Genomic DNA, 16,095 nt, shown 5'->3' with positions numbered 1-16,095 from the left:
AAAAATCAACCTCCCCATCTATCAGTGGAATTTTAACACGAGACTCAACCCACTATGCTGACACACATATTAAAACTATATTCTTAAGAGAAGACTATCCAAATGTTCAAAAGTGCTCATGGTGCACTACTCTTAATGAAACAGAAATGTTTTAAGATTAACAGGGAAGAATAATGTTCTTCTGACACATTTTTGTCTGATAGCGGAAAAGATTAATGCTTATATGGTGTAATGCCAGACTAGGTTCTGGGAAACCCAGGTTTGATTCCCCACTCTGCCATGGAAAGCTTGCTGGGTGACTTCAGGCCTGTCACACACTCTGCCTAACCTACCTCACAGGTTTGTTGTGAGGATAAAATGGAGGACAGGAGAATGATATCAGCCCCTTTGGGTCCTCACTGGGGAGAAAAGTATGGTATAAATGAAGTAAAATAAAAATAAATAAATAAAATTACAACAAAATTCTAATACCATGGTATCCGCTATGTATCTTGGAAAATATGTATAAAGAAACTAGTAACTATTAATTGAATATACAATTAGCATAAGATTTCATTTCATTCAGGCCAGGATCCAGAGAATCCTCTTTGTGTTTCCAAGGGTTTCTGTTCCCATGGGTGCATGGGAATTTTCACTTCAGGGGCACTTTATAGGTACAGCTTTCCATGTTCTCAAACTTCTGCAATAGATTTTCAAGGAAAATAGAACTGCAAGAAGAAGAAAACTGAAAAGTCACTGTACATTCACAGTACTATTGATCCGAGGAAAGCTACTCCATGGAAAGCAGTCATCTTTGTCCTGAGAGGGAACCTGTTGGATGAAATCCACCAATCAGTTTAGTTATCTATAGTTTAGTACTGGGCAGGGCAGCAATGAAAAAGAAACTATAAAAAGGCAAGGGAAAGATGGAGGGGCTGGCAACAGAAGCAGAAATACCTGCAGACAGAAAGAACGAAGACGAAAAAGAGCTCTCTCAACTGAACTCTTTCAATCCATTTAAAATGACAATAATACTTCAAATAAAAGTATCCAATACTATTAAAACCTGTAATGAAATTCACAAAATTGGACATCTGTGTCCTACAAGTTTACTGTCAATATAGATGATTTTATCAAAATTATTTTTTTCTTCCCTTCCTCTGCATTTGATTTACTGCTAGAAACTGAACTGCGCAATAGAAGAAATGAGAAAGTGAAGAATAGAAAGTGAAATTTGATGACTTACAAAAAACTCCAAAATTATAAATAGCAATAATGTGTCACAAGCTTACAATGTGATAAAGCTAGAGACATGGAGGAGGGGAGGGAGCAGAATAAAGCTAAAGGAAGCCTAATTTTGTGTGACTCCTCTCACATGATCCTCTCACAAATGCTACAATGCTCACTGCAAGAATGACAACAACTTATAAGTAATTTTGGAGAAGGAAATTAGTTTCAGTTCTTTGAATAAACTTTCAAGGGCAAGATTTTTTTCTCACAGTACAATAATCTTAGGCCAGGCACAAACATCCCCTGAGAAAAAGAGATGGCTCGGATAGGGGACAGGTATTTTAACATGATTCTTTCATGTAAAGTATTTTGTAAGAAGACATCAGATAGAGATATTCCCTCAGGAAGTGTATGAAGTTGTTACTCTTTTTACTCCAGGTAGGAATGCCAGGTCCCCTGGAGCCCAATTTGGAGGGGAGGGGATCGTAGGGGTGCATGCAAGGGGTGGGAAATATCCTTGCACAAATTCTGGAGCTCTTCCTTATCATGCCAGAAATGTCATTCCTGGCACAATAAAGAAGAGCTCTGGAGTACACTCCTGTGCACTCTGGGCTTATAGGCCCATCCCCCCCACCCCACTGGCCAGATGAGTGGTGGTAGGGGACAGAGGCTGGAAGCAGGGCATCCCCTGCTCTCACCAGGGGACTGGTAACCCTAACTCCAAGACAGTATTCACACACTTACCCCTGAATACATTGTTACCTTTCCCCCCCTCCCTACAAGAACCATGGAGAGCCCTAAATCCCAAAGCCCTATGCAGCTATAGATAAAGAAAGGCTCCATCTTGCATTAAATCAGAGAATCGTGATCAGGTCTACATGCAGACCTGCCCAGTAACAAGGTTGCACTGAAGGGGACATAGTCTCAGCCTGGAGAAGGGGACTATCAGAGTCACTGAAGCCATGAAACCTAACAGTCTTTGAATTTGTTTTGACTTCTGGAATCAGTAGGTAATTACATTGTTTGGAGTGAATAGAAACTTGAACACTCTGTCCTGGGTGGGATAAGCAAGATTGGTGGTAGAACCTAGGACTGCCCCTATAAAAACCACCTGTTGTTGAGGTACAAGAGATCGTGTCTCTGGGTTGATCTTGAGACCGAGTTGTATCAGAATTGACAATATGAGGAAATTCAGTGGAAGAGGGAGTTTTTGGAAACAATCTTTAGGAAATAATCAATGGAAGTTCTACAATACATCTCATACATATTAAACAATATTGTTAACTGTATACAGTAGAATTAATAGAGTGCATAGATACTTTTTATATTTATTTATTTAGAAAAATTTTATGCCGCTTTTCCAGGAACCTACTTGAGGCAGCTTACAAAATAAAAATAAAAACGAAAAATTAAAGAAGATATTAATTAAAATCCATAATTAAATCCCCAGCCCAGCATAAAAACACAGACCATGAAAACAGGCCATTGACAGTTTAAAGGAACAGTTTCAAGACAAAAAGTTAGAAGGTCAGCCTCTTAAAACCCTGGGTGAATGTAAACTTTTTGGCCTGATGCAAGCAGGTGCCAAGCAAACCTCAATGGGAAGAGCAGTCCATAAGCAAGTGCTGCTACTGAAAAAACCTGTCTCTCGTTGCCCCCTCCCCTGGCGGGCTGGACAATATGAGAGGACATATCTGGCCGAAAGTACCCTGGCCCCAAGCCATTTAGGAGATTTAAAGGTAAGAACCAACATTCTGGCTTCTGCTCAAAAATACACAGGCAGCCAGAGCAGATCTTTCAGCACTTGGGTGATACGATCTCTGTATTCCACCTCATACAGTAGCCTGGCTGCTGCATTTGGAAAGACCTTTATCAAAGGCAGCCCAAAGTAAAGTTCATTACAGTAATCTAACCTGGATCTAATCAGAGTATGGATCACCGTGGCCAGATCATGCTTTTCAATAAATGCCTGAAACTGGCATATTAGCCAAAGCTGATAAAAGGCAGTATATGCCATAGAGGAGATCTGGGCCTCCAACTGCAGACCAGGATCCAGAAGTACCCCCAGACTATGAACTTGTCCTTTCAGGGGGTGTGCAACCTTCTCAAGGGCAGGCTCAGTCCTCAAGCAGCTTTGTCAATGACCAGCAGCTTTTCAATCTTGTCTGGATTGAGCTTAGGTTTATTGATTCTCATGCATCCCATTAATATCTCCAGGCACCTGTTCAGGACTTCCACAGACCCACCTGACTTAACTGTTAAGGAGAAGTCAAGCTGGGTGCCATTCTCATATTGGTGGTACCTTACTACAAATTCCCTGATGATCTCTCCCAGCAGTTTGATGCAGATGTTAAACAGCAAAGGGGACACGATGGAATCCTGCAGGACTCTATAGCATAAATACCATGAGGTCCAGCAGCAGTCTCCTAGCACCAGGTTCTGGAATCAGTCAGTGAAGTAGGAGCAGAACCATTGAAGCATGGTATCCCCCACTCTCAACTCACCCAGCCTCTGCAGAAGTATCCAATGCTGCACAGAGATCCAGGAGAATTAACAGAGATGCATTCTCTCTGTGAAGATCATCCATTGGGGAGATCAATGCCATTTCGGTCCCAAGCCCAGGCCTGAATCGGTATTAAAATGGGTCTAGATAATCCATCTCCTCCAAGACAACCTGAAGCAGCGTGGCAACTAGTCATTCAAGACCTTGCCCCAAAATGGAATGCTAGCCACTAGGCGGTAGTTGCTCAGGTCTGTGGGATCCAGGGATGCTTTCTTCAGGAGGGGGAGGAGGTTGCATGATATCCTCTTTCAAGGCCATTGGAACTACATTCTTCTGTAGAGAGATGTTTATTACCTCCCAGATCCATTCAACTAAGGCAGTCTCACTTGATACCAACAACCAAGAAGGGCAAGTATCACATATAGATGTCTATATACGGAAGATACTGATTGACGGGACAATTTTTTGATTTAACCCCAAAAACGGATGCACTGGCTCTCTACATTTTTTCCCTGCATTCCCCCCTAATAAAAGCACACACATCTGACAGACTATAGCACCATGTGCTCCATTAAGGACTGATTTAATAAACTATACATGAGATTACAAACCTTGCATAATCCAATGCCGTTAAATATAAAAAATATGTGCAGATATGAGATTATACTTTGTAAACTAGTTTTACTGCTAGACACTAAATATGTACTATTGAACTCTGCATTTTTAAAGGTAACAAAAGCAGCAGCATTACTTCAAAATCACCATAAGGTTCAAGACCGAGAGCGTGAATCTACCTATTCTTCCTTTTTCGCTGGGATTCCTAGTAGTGTACCATGGACAGCGCCTACTAGGCCCTCTCTTTCATCTATATCAATTCCATTTAGAAAGTAATATATCTTCAAGTGTACACTATCACACCCAACAATCATATCATGTGTCTACCTCACCTGATGCAAGTACTTGAACAGGAAGCCTCCTATGAGGGCTTCCTGTTCAAGTACTCACAGCAAAGCCCATGTGAATGCTAGTCACATTTGACAATGTCTATCAGAGTACATGATATGTCCTGCATGGAGTATATCTATGAAGAAATGTATGTAAAGAATGGAAAGAAAAAAGTTCTATTAAAAAGTATTGTAGCCTAAGCTGAGGGTGGGGAAGAAGGACGATGTAAGGCAAACAAACACACACCCACACGCTTTGCTGAAGAGAAAAATTGGCCACAACTTTTATTAGAATATAGCCTGAGAGGAGCATTGGCGAAGCATATGGATCATATCCCAAACACTGACTGACCCGCCTGCCAGTTGATGACCCCTCACCCCCTCAGACCACTGCTGAGGAGGGAACTAAGGAGTGACATTACAGGGGAGATCACCTGGGTGTACACCCCCAAGTGACTCCCCTGCCACCTGGGAGTGGGAATGCCGTGGCAGCCCTCGAGCTGGGCATGCACCTCCATCACTCCCAAGATCCCTTATGGGAATCCCCTTAGCGGGAAGCCTGGGCACGCAGGCCCTGCCTCCCCACAAAAGAGATCCGATTCAATGCTAAACCACCATACAAAGTTGTGACAAACTGAAAGCAATAAGAACCCAATACAAAAAGGGAGAGGAGGGTGGATCTTCGCTGCCCGGGAGCAGAGTGCGGAGGAGCGGGGCAGGCAGTGGAATAAATACTGTGCTGCTGGACCAGAAGGAGAACTGCCTCCTTGAGGTCCTGTGCTAGGCCCCACCCCCTGGCAGCCTGCCCCCAGCCGCCCCTGATAGGGTAGCCAGAGTTTGAATCGATTGGCTGCAGGCTCGCTCGGGGGATGCCAGGCGAGCCCGAACATGGCAGCCGCCATACTTCGTCCCTCCTCACCGCCCGGCAGCTGTCACTTCGAGACATAAAAAGTGGGACTCCATCTTACACTTGGTTTATGCTCATGCCCTCTTTCCTCCCCTTACAGGCATAGCAAAAACTGAAGACTTCCTGATGGAGGATGTCTTCAGTCCAATTCCAACTTCTTGAAGCTCCATGCCTGAGGAAGAGGGAGGAAGCACATGAGCCTGAAAAATCTGAAGTTCATCATGTCGTGACAAATTGTACTTGGTTAACGACATCTGAATGAACCCTAGGTGTTAGTTTGAATAAGACCTTCAAAGCACCATGGCATTCACATATAAACAACATATTTATCAGTCATCAGTAAATGACCAATCAAAACTAAAAACTAGATGAAATTAACAGTCCCTATGCAGTTGTTATCAAGTTCTCAACTTTACCAAGAGGTAAAGGTCTTGCCCATTTAACAGAAAAACAAATCAGGACCCAAAGAACACACTATTTCAAGTTCAATACACACTATTCTTCACTGTTTTTTTTTAAAAAAATAACTGTTCTACAGATATTTCCCAGATGGAGCACAGGAAAATTATTCTCAAATAATGCAACCATACGATCAGCCTAATTTAACCACATTGAAAACTCATCCTTTAAGTGCACAAATATTATGTGACCCATAAACTTTATTCATAGTAAAATGGTCATGGATTTCCCCACTAATGGGTTTCCCCGTCATTGCCGATGTTGGAATTCATCTTTCTTAAGAAGAGGAAATCATTACTTCTTGCAATATTCTGCTATTATGAGTTACTGTACTGATTTAAAACAAAATGATATCAAAGACAATTCATAGCATAGGCAGTTTCCTTTTTAAGATTTTACTAGCATTAAATTTAGTCGCTCTTGAAAATATAAATATGGACATTCATTATGAAATGCCTAAGTGCAGATGTTCTATTTTAACCATATAAAACCAAAAATCAGACATTAGATATGGGGAATGAACTATTGCTCACAAAACACAAATGAATGCATTGTAATAGTCTGTAAAAGAGATCCTTCATTTTAAAACGGACATATAACAACTTAAAAGCATCCTATTCATCATCTACAAGTGGAAAATGCAGCCCTGAGGCACATATTTAATTTTGCATCCCTTTTGGGATTTTACTTATTGAACTGCTCGTGTGGGAGGAAGATAAAGATACTGAAAAAAGAAAGGACTGTAGAAACCTTCATAAGGAAGACACATGCCACTACATGCCATTGCCACTGTCAATTAATTAACAAAAGTAGCTGTCTCCTGTAATTACTTAACTAGAAGGTCAATTCAATATTCTTTTAAACATGCCATTAGAAACAGAAGCAAGAAATTATTTGCAGATGTGTGCAAATTCATTTAGTTTTAAAGTGTTCACTCATTTTTGTTTTATTATCTATTAAACATTCATTGGTATTGCAATATTCATCCATTCCTATCAGTTTCAGTAGGAATGCATGTGCATTCTGCATTCCTTCTGCATTCTCTCCCCCAATACCACATTTCTGTGCTGACCATATTTTCATGTGTGTATTTCTTACACACTAAAAACGGTGGGTTCCTACAGAAAACATACGGGCTTTCAGCTTGCATACACTGCTATGAGAGACTTGGAAAACTGTGGTGGGTGCATAAGAATTACTAGCTTGAAGTAGAGACCTTTACAATTTCTCTCACTTGGGTTAGGACTACAAATTAGCATAAGGATAAAGAGCTGCCAGTATATTCAATCATCACAGCTAATTTCAGACCTCATTTTAAATTCATCTCACAATTCTGAATACCTTTCATTGGAGTGAGGGGAAAGGATAAGGAAGTGGTTACTGCAAAAGAGCCATAAACTTTAATCACTCAACCACACGCTCAAGAGAACTGAAGTGAACTCCCAGCTCCCTTACGGTTCCCACTTCAAGCCACACTCAGTGCCATGCTTATTTGATTTCTTAGAACTACTAAAGATAAAAGTTGGTGTGTGTCTGGCCAGTATGTTTTTGTGTACAATACCATGCCCATCTTTTATGGCAAAGTTCTAATAAGTCATCAAGACTAGAATATTTGTTGCTTTAAAACTTGACCAAGGGCTGTCAGCTTCTTCACTCAGAGCCAAGCTACAAGTGACGAAAGGCACAGGTTGGACACTTGTCAGCTTCCCTCAAGTTTTGATGGGAAATGTAGGCATCCTGGTCTTGCAGCTTGGCTCTCTGACTGCTGCCCAATGGACTTTTCAACTGTCACTTGTCCAACATTCTGCCAAGCTGCCTACATTTCCCATCAAAACTTGAGGGAAGCTGACAAGCGTCCAACTTGTGTCAGGCGTCACTTGTAGCTTGGCTCTCATTTCTGTTCCAGTGCTATTAAACAGCAGTTTGATCAGCTTGTAGAACTGTAGGTATCTGCAGATGAAGTCACATTAACAGGCTATCAGTCCCCACCCTCCCAGATCCAGAAAATACCATCATTCTTCTTATTCTCAATTAAGTTAGAAATCTATAGCATAGCGGTTTAAGTGGTCAGGCTGCAAATCAGCAGTCTGCTGGTTCAAACCCACTGTTGCCATGAGCTCAGCAGGTGGTCTTGGGTAAGCCACTCCTCTCAGCCCCAGCTCCCCAGCTGCATTGTGTGGAAAATAATACCACTGACTTGGTTCACTGCTCTGAGTTGGGGCACTAATCTGTCCAGAAGAGTGGTATATAAGCATAGTTATTATTATTAAAACTTCTCTAACACAATTAATATGAAACAAGCTGCTTGGGACAACCCCATAGATTTTCATCTTACCACTGGATTCTGTAAAAAAAGAATGTGCTTTCAGCCAAGGTAATATTTTATACATGCCTACACCACAAAATGTGCACAGAAAGGGTTGAAAGCTTTAAGTCTCCTTGTAGCTTGTTCTTTCTGATTCCTTAAGTTCTTAATAATCTTAAGTTTGTACTATTTCTTGTACTTAGAGACAGAAACATTACCGTGAACACAAACTGATGCTACAGACACACTTGGAGACTATTAAAAAACATGTCCTAAGTGGAAAGATCCTCACACTCCCAATCCTACAATACAAGGCCTCATAGATCTTCATATTACTATTAAATTTTATTTTTTATAAACAAAATGATGAAGAAACTGAGTGCAAATCACCAACCTGACATGTCATGGCTCTTCATCTTGCATTCTTTTGTCACAGTCATACATGCATACCAAGCAGAAAGTAAGACTGGCAACGTGAACTGAATCAGCAGTATTTGGTTCTTCCCTCCTCCCCTTCCCCCCCCCCATTTTCCACAAAAAGAAGCTCTCAGTTTTACACTGGACTGTAGTTTCACTATTTACAGCAAAGACAGGCTCCAATGCTTCATTCATTTCCTTCTGAAAACAAGATTTCTGTTGAAAGCTTGAACTGATGAAATGCAAGAACGATAGCATAGTCCAAAGCTTTAGTGCTAATTAATTGGGTAGAAAGTGCAGTAAAAGCCCTTAAAAGTAATTATTTCCCCTTTTCCATTCCAATGGGTTTTCTCACAAATGCCAATAAAATGCTTCCGACGGAGCATTACAAACACCTACACCAGTTATTTGAAGACGAAGAAAATAGTTTCTAAAACAGCAACCAGCACAAACAAAAAAGAAGCAGTCATTGTATTTTTTGTCATCCTTTACTAAATACCTTTTACAAACACTGTGTCAAACGCCAATGAAAATTTACATGGCACTCTGTGAAAATCTGAAAACAAAATACACACTTAGGTTAAAAAAAACAGAAGAAAACTACAAAAACTGTACAGGATTAAAAGATCTATTCCCCCCCCCCACTCTGACTAATGCTTCAACAGACTAGTGCAACTTGTGACAATTCTAGATCACATATGTCCTTTGAATGCAGTGAAGGCACTGGAAGGAGGAACAAGGAAAGAAAACAAAGACTAGACACACCTGTGCTTTTCTTCAGAAGGTACCACAATTCAGCAATATCCTTGTACAGCAAAGAGATCAGACTTAAGGTCATATTGCCACAAAACAATTTAGTGACGAGTATTCTCATAGATAGCACCCTATTTATCGCTGATCCTACCTTTGGAACACAAAGAAAACTTAAAACTTCACCTTTCACAGTAAGAGCCAAGCTAGACAGGACACAATACCTTTCTTCAAGTTACATGTGAAGCAAGCGTGTCTTTCAAACAAGATCAGAGGTCCATCAAAGGGTAAGCTATTTATTAGCTCCTTCTTACTTTCTCTTTTATTGTATAAAGAGCTCACATGCAGTAAACCTGCATTTATTTACTCAGTGTGAAGATGATCTGAGTAAATTCTGCTAAAAACAAGAAGCTATGTTTAAATAAACTAATCATAAATCTCTCCTGATATGGTATGTCTAAGACCCCCCTTAAAGAGCCCTACTTTTAAAAAAAATTGTAACCTATCAAGTAAAGCCATCTCTTTTTAGCCTGAAAGGAACAATACTGATCAGCTGACACCTCTCTGAAGGAGCCTTCTAACAAGACAATTCTTTAAACTGGAAACAGAAATTTCACATTTGTTAGTTTTAAAAAAACACCACCAGTATATTGAAATGCACAGATAAAAAGCATATCTTTAAGTACATGAAACATTAATATCATTCCTCACAATTTTTAATTCAGTTAAAATAACAAAAGTAAAACTCATGAAAGGCAGGTAATTGAAAATCTAAGGTAGATCTGCTTCCTACATGATTTTGTTTCTTCTGAAATAAAACATATATTTATTTGCTGAAGACCTGAAGCAGGCTTATACTGAATCAGACCCTTGGTCCATCAAGGTCAGTACTCAGACAAGCAAGGGCTCTCCAAGGTTTCAGGAGGAGGCCTTTCATATCATCTACTACCAAATCCTTTCAACTGGACGTGCAAGGGAGTGAACCGGGGGCCTTCTGCATGCCAAGGAGAAGCTCTGCCACTGAGTGACAGCCTTTTCCCTGTCTTCTCTTATGGTAGAAGAGAGATTACTCTTTTGAGTATCCAATACTATGAATGTAAGAAAAAAACCTGGAAGTGTTTTTGCTGCAACTTTTATTTTTGTACGGAATGTGGTTGTTTGTGTGTTATGAACATCCACTTTGGAAAAAAAAGAATTCCTCTCATTCATTGGAATGGACTGTCAACTACTGGGCAGGAGTGAACATCCAGTCAGTTTATTCATTTATATTAACAAACAGCAACAAGACTCATGCATTATTGTGCCACTACAACAATTACTATACTATGGCAAAATTGTGCTTGCTGCTTATTTTCAGTGACTGTGTAGAAAAGACTCTGGGCTGGATCCAGCCAGCTTTTTCACTCCATCTTCTCCAATTTTCTTCTTTACTATAGCCCCAGTCCCATATGGCTTTGGTCAATTCAGATACAATGATTCTCCTCAAAGTGGCTCCCCTCTTCCCTTTTTCACCAGTGGGAAAGCTGACTGGATCCACCCCCTCTCTGGGCAGCACGTCTATGAAATGCTGTAATACATTCAGATACAGAGGAGTACAAAAATGGTACGAAATACGCCTTTTTTTTCTACTTTGCATTTCAGTGACATGTAAATCATGACTTTTTTTAAAAAAAGTCAAAACTTTATACTGTCACCCACTCATATTAACTGAAGTCTTACTTTACTAGATCCTTTTATTTAATTGCTGAACAACAGATTAGCAGTTAATTAGGGACCTCAAGATTACTTGTTAGCAATTTCAGTAATACAGATAAGCACGACAAGATAGTAAATGCAAGTGACAGAAGCAACTGTTAAAAAAAACAAAGAAAAACAGGGGGTTTCTCTTCTTCTATTGGAGGAAACATTCCTCTCCTTCAAAGTTACAGAAAGGTCAAGAATGAAGGCATGGTCAATAAATCATGGTTTAGCAATTACACTTATTCACATAAAGCCTACCTCATGACAACAAACTTTTTCTTCTCTGAACCTTTACATGTGGGAAAGTAATCTGTTACATACCCAATTCTCCAGGTTTACCAATGGATTTACGGTATGAAGTTGCAATTCTGTTACAAATAAATTATTCTCACAAAAGTAATTTAACCCTATGTTAATTATTTTAACTATATTCTATAGCTTAGATCTTCTTGAAATATTAAACATTACAAAATAAGCAAATTGCAGATGAGAAACTTGCTTTGATGTAGATAATATTACAGAAGCACAAAAGGAAATTCTGCTCCTTTGCCTTTCTGCACATGTGGGAGTATTTCTCTGTGAAAGGAAATTTTGATTTAAAGAATTCTACGGGTAGGTTCACAAATGTATCGATGGCAACATCAAGTGATGATCAGAATGGGAGAACTGGCCAAAACAAACGTTACCAGAGGACTGAGCTTTTGCATCATTATCATCTCAAAAACCTTATGCTTTTCAACTGGGTCCTTTTTGATATTCAATTGCCAATTAACAAATATAGAAACATAGAACCAATTCGAATACTTTCTAATATATTTTAAAATTTGCTGCTCTTAAAAACTACACAGACTAAAGACAAAAGAATAGAATTCGTATTGCATTCCTCAACAACGGAGCAAGCACAGCTTTGCAATGTGACTGAGTCAGATGTACATACTTAGGGCTTTTCTTCTGGGAAAAGAGGTGGTGGAACTCAGTGGGTTGCCCTCAGAGAAAATGGTCACATGGCCGGTGGCCACGCCCCCTGATCTCCAGACAGAGAGCAATCTAAACTCCCCTCTGTCTGATCAGGGGGTGGGGCCACCGGCCATGTGACCATTTTCAAGAGGTTCTGGAACTCCGTTCCACTGCATTCCTTCGGAAAAAAAGCCCTGTACATACTGATGAACTCACTCAGTGGTCAGTTTCCTCAAACGCACACACACACACACACGCTTCAGATGGACTGCCGGTTGAGGACTCAACTGTCCATCAACTTTCACTTATACTATCTCTGGATAAGGTGTTCCACAGCCATTTTCCTCTGTCTGTGTACCCCAGATAAGGTGAAGATGTGCCCTTTCCTCTGGAGATCCTGATAAAAGGAGAGGATCTGGTTTGCCATACATCTCTCTCCTTCAGTCTGCTGCATGTCGCACTGAATGTTGACCAGTGGATCATCTACCTTTTGTACACGCAGGTGCTTAATCTCCAGCTGCAGTAGGTTTAGCAGTGGGAAAAAGGTGAGAGAATAAGTCCAAGACAAGCCATCTGCTTGACTCATGGGTGATGGTTGGGAATGATACAGAACCATGTTAATCCCATCGCAAAACCAGGAGGAATCAACCGAGAGTCATTGCATTATATTTGTGTTCACTACTGGGTTCCAACTGCCCTGGAGAAAAATGTCCTGCCCCTTTAAAAGAGGCTTAATGAGATGTCACTTACCTCCATGTCTTGAACAGCTTCACTGCCTATTTCCACACATTAAGCTTCTATGAAGACATAACATTTTTTTCTACAGGGCAATTGGCAACTGTAGTCTTTGCTTTCACTGTTACAGATTATTCATTGCAAAGTGTGTCAAGTTCTAATAGTGAATAGAAAAAGTCTCAAGGTAACCATTACTGCAACTGTAGACTCGAAACCAAATATTAAACCATTTGCCAATGGCCATACAACACACCTGGGACAACAATATGGAGAGAATTTCTAAATTTCAGTTCATTTTAAGTATTTCTTACTTAAGTATTCTCATAACTTCCCTAGATTCTTCAACTTTGACTCTTTGTTTCCATGCACAGTCTATCAAACAAATGAATGTCTCCAGCAGGCTACTCCTTACTTGCACGTGGTATCTGTACACCTGGCTGGGCCCATCTCTTGCCACCAAGTGCTGTCCTCATGAATCTCACTAATTCCCACCTGGATTTCCTTTTTCTAGAAGGCAGACCTCCTTACTAAGAAGGCATCTCTTCACATGCTATGCTATGGAAAGAACAGCAGAACTGTTTCATGAAGATCTGTATCACCATGAACCTATATACAGCATCGTCCATGACTGGTCCTCTTTTTTCTTGGTACTAAGTTTTCTAGCTTCTACAACAGTTACACTACTCAAGAAGATAGGGATTTGTCCTCACCAAGAACAGGAAATGAAAAACAGAGCAACTAGTGAGTGTCTTCCATTACAGTTTCTGGGTCAAAGGCCCTAAAGCAGGGGTCCTCAACCTTTTTAAGCCTGCGATCATCTTTCAAATTATGACACAGGGTGGTGGGTGAAACCACAAAATGGCTGCCATTTGAGCTGGAGCCAACCAACCACAAAATATAAGAATGTGAGGCTATGCATAACTCAAATAGCAATATTTCAATATTCCAGAAACATGCTGTGCATCACAGAATGCATATTAAAATGAACACATGGCTTAAATTGTTTTCTTGCATGCATGTTTTCTTGAATTTATAGCTTCAGTCATGCAATGAAAAACTTTGCTGTGGTGGCAGCTGTTGCCAAGGCAATTGGGGAGGTGGGAATCTGCACAGCCAATCAGACAGAAGCCATGCTGGCCCTGCCCACTTTCTAAAAACACTTGGTGGGGATAAAGATAGATGTTGGTGTGCAACAGGGTGCCCATGGACACCATGTTGGGGACTCCTGCCCTAAAGGGAATCATTGAGCCAACCTTCCCTGGTTTAAACAGCCAGACTGCTCTTCCATTTCCCGAATTCTTTTACTATCTAGGTGATGTTCACAACATAAAGGAATATCAGTACTACATGATTACAGTTTGTTCCCCAGGTTTATACAGCCTAGGTAATTTAAGAGTAGATAAGCACTGGAAGTTTCTTCCCCTACCTCTTAGAACTAATACTGAAATGAGTGAAGAATTATTCTAGTCTTGGTGTGATCCCTTCCTCCTCTGCTCAGTATGTGTTGATCTTCTCTAAACATACCTGATTTTCTATCAAACTATGACAGATACTCGCAAAGCAAGTTGTCATTCATTGAACTGCTTGTTGCAGCTTTTGCTCAAAGACACGTAAAGCTAGAACATTCGTGATGTGTCATTTGCTCAAACACCCACAAGATCCTTGTATGTAAATCTGTTCTCCGCATAAAACAAGATGATTACCCAAACCAAGTAAGATAGTTTCTCTTCTCTCTTCAGTTCTGCTCTTCTCTCTTCATTCTGCTTCCAGCCTGCTGGCCTTTAAGGCTGTTCCTCTGAACAGACCCTGCAATCCCAAGAATGCTCTTTCCAGGGTCCAGAAAAAGCTAAAACAATGCAGAAGAACGTGGGGAAACTTCCTGTGCCTTCTGCACATGGATGGGCAGGATACTACCCCAAACCTTTAAATCAGCCCTATAAATATATGATTTTAGGTTTGACCATTAAATGTATTGGGTTGGAATCTATGGAACACTCAAAGAAGGCTTTCCTGGATACATTCTAAATCTGTCGCCAAGAGCTGAGCACCAGATGGACAAAACAAACAAACATAAAACTGGCAGTTGCTGTGAGAAGAGGGAAGCAGGTGGAGCTTTCCCTTCTGCCTCTGACATCAGTGGAGACTCTTGTGCCAGCTGAAGATCTGCTGGTAGAAAAACGAGAAGGGGAGATTTTAACCAAATTCCCCCTTCTCAGTGCTACCTCAGTATCCTGCATGATTTTGTTCATGCACATCCCTTATCAGCTTTTTGCAGATCACAAGAGGGGCTGCAAATGCACAACGAAAGGAAAGATTGGCTTCTGCAAACACCTTGGAGTTGTAGGATGGATCTGTAAACTGAATATTGTTACTGAGGGACACAATAAATCTTGATTACTGTTCAAAAGTATCTGTATTTTCAGATTATTTTCTTGAATGCAAAGTTTGGAATGACTTTGGACCATTAAGTCCTGGTGTGCACTGATCACAAACAGATGGCCACTGGGACCCAGACACAGCTTTCATGACAAGGACCAAGACTTCTATGACACTCCTCATTTAAGCATTTGGGAAGGGCAGGGACGGCCTGATTCACACTGTACATACAGGACACAGACTGCACAGAGATCCTAAATTCCCACAGATGTGAGACACAGCATAGTTCACTATAAACCTACTACAGTTTGTGCAACAGATACTAGCATCAAATAACATTGCAAGACAATTATGGAAGACCCAGCCTGCCCTGGTCAAATCTTTGCATGCAAACCTTTAAGGCTCAGGTGTCCACAATTGTGCATTTTATGTTTCGAAAGACACAAGGTTGCTCTGGCCAAAGTCTCTACATCATTATGGGTCTCTAGTACTATTTAAGACGCCTGCTTCCCAGAAGTCACACAGCACCTGTATAGAGCTTGGGCAGATTTCTTACCTGCCTACACAGCAGGTACAGAGATTCTCAAAAATTACCAAAATAGTATAATCCACTTGCAGAATGTAGCATCCTGCTGTGTGTTTATTTACTTTATTTATAGCCTGTCTTTTCTCCCCAATGGAGGAACCAAAGCGACTATCCTCACCTCCATTTTATCTTCACAGCAGCCCTGTAAAGTAGATTAGGCTGATAGCATATGGCTGGTCCCAGGTCACCCATGGCAGAGTGGGGATT

The 16,095-nt window shown here is 40.7% G+C and overlaps 1 protein-coding gene across 5 annotated transcripts in view; it reads right to left on the bottom strand.

Annotated features, from left to right (window-relative positions):
• The window catches only part of MCF2L (MCF.2 cell line derived transforming sequence like), a 107,799-nt gene that overhangs the window by 79,948 nt on the left and 11,756 nt on the right, over positions 1–16,095 (bottom strand). For 2 of the 5 annotated variants that reach the window (XM_054973454.1, XM_054973455.1), the window contains exon 1: positions 9,510–9,582. The exons of the other annotated variants lie outside the window; for them this stretch is intronic. In XM_054973454.1, the coding sequence (XP_054829429.1) occupies positions 9,510–9,582 (73 nt within the window). Of the gene's footprint in view, positions 1–9,509; positions 9,583–16,095 lie in introns of those variants that run through there. 5 annotated transcript variants of the gene reach the window in all.

The sequence above is a fragment of the Eublepharis macularius genome, chromosome 3 (genome assembly GCF_028583425.1).
Source record: "Eublepharis macularius isolate TG4126 chromosome 3, MPM_Emac_v1.0, whole genome shotgun sequence".
NCBI classification, from domain to species: domain Eukaryota; kingdom Metazoa; phylum Chordata; class Lepidosauria; order Squamata; family Eublepharidae; genus Eublepharis; species Eublepharis macularius.
Note: the sequence above shows the minus strand (reverse complement) of the source record. Positions and strands in the feature narration are given on the sequence as shown.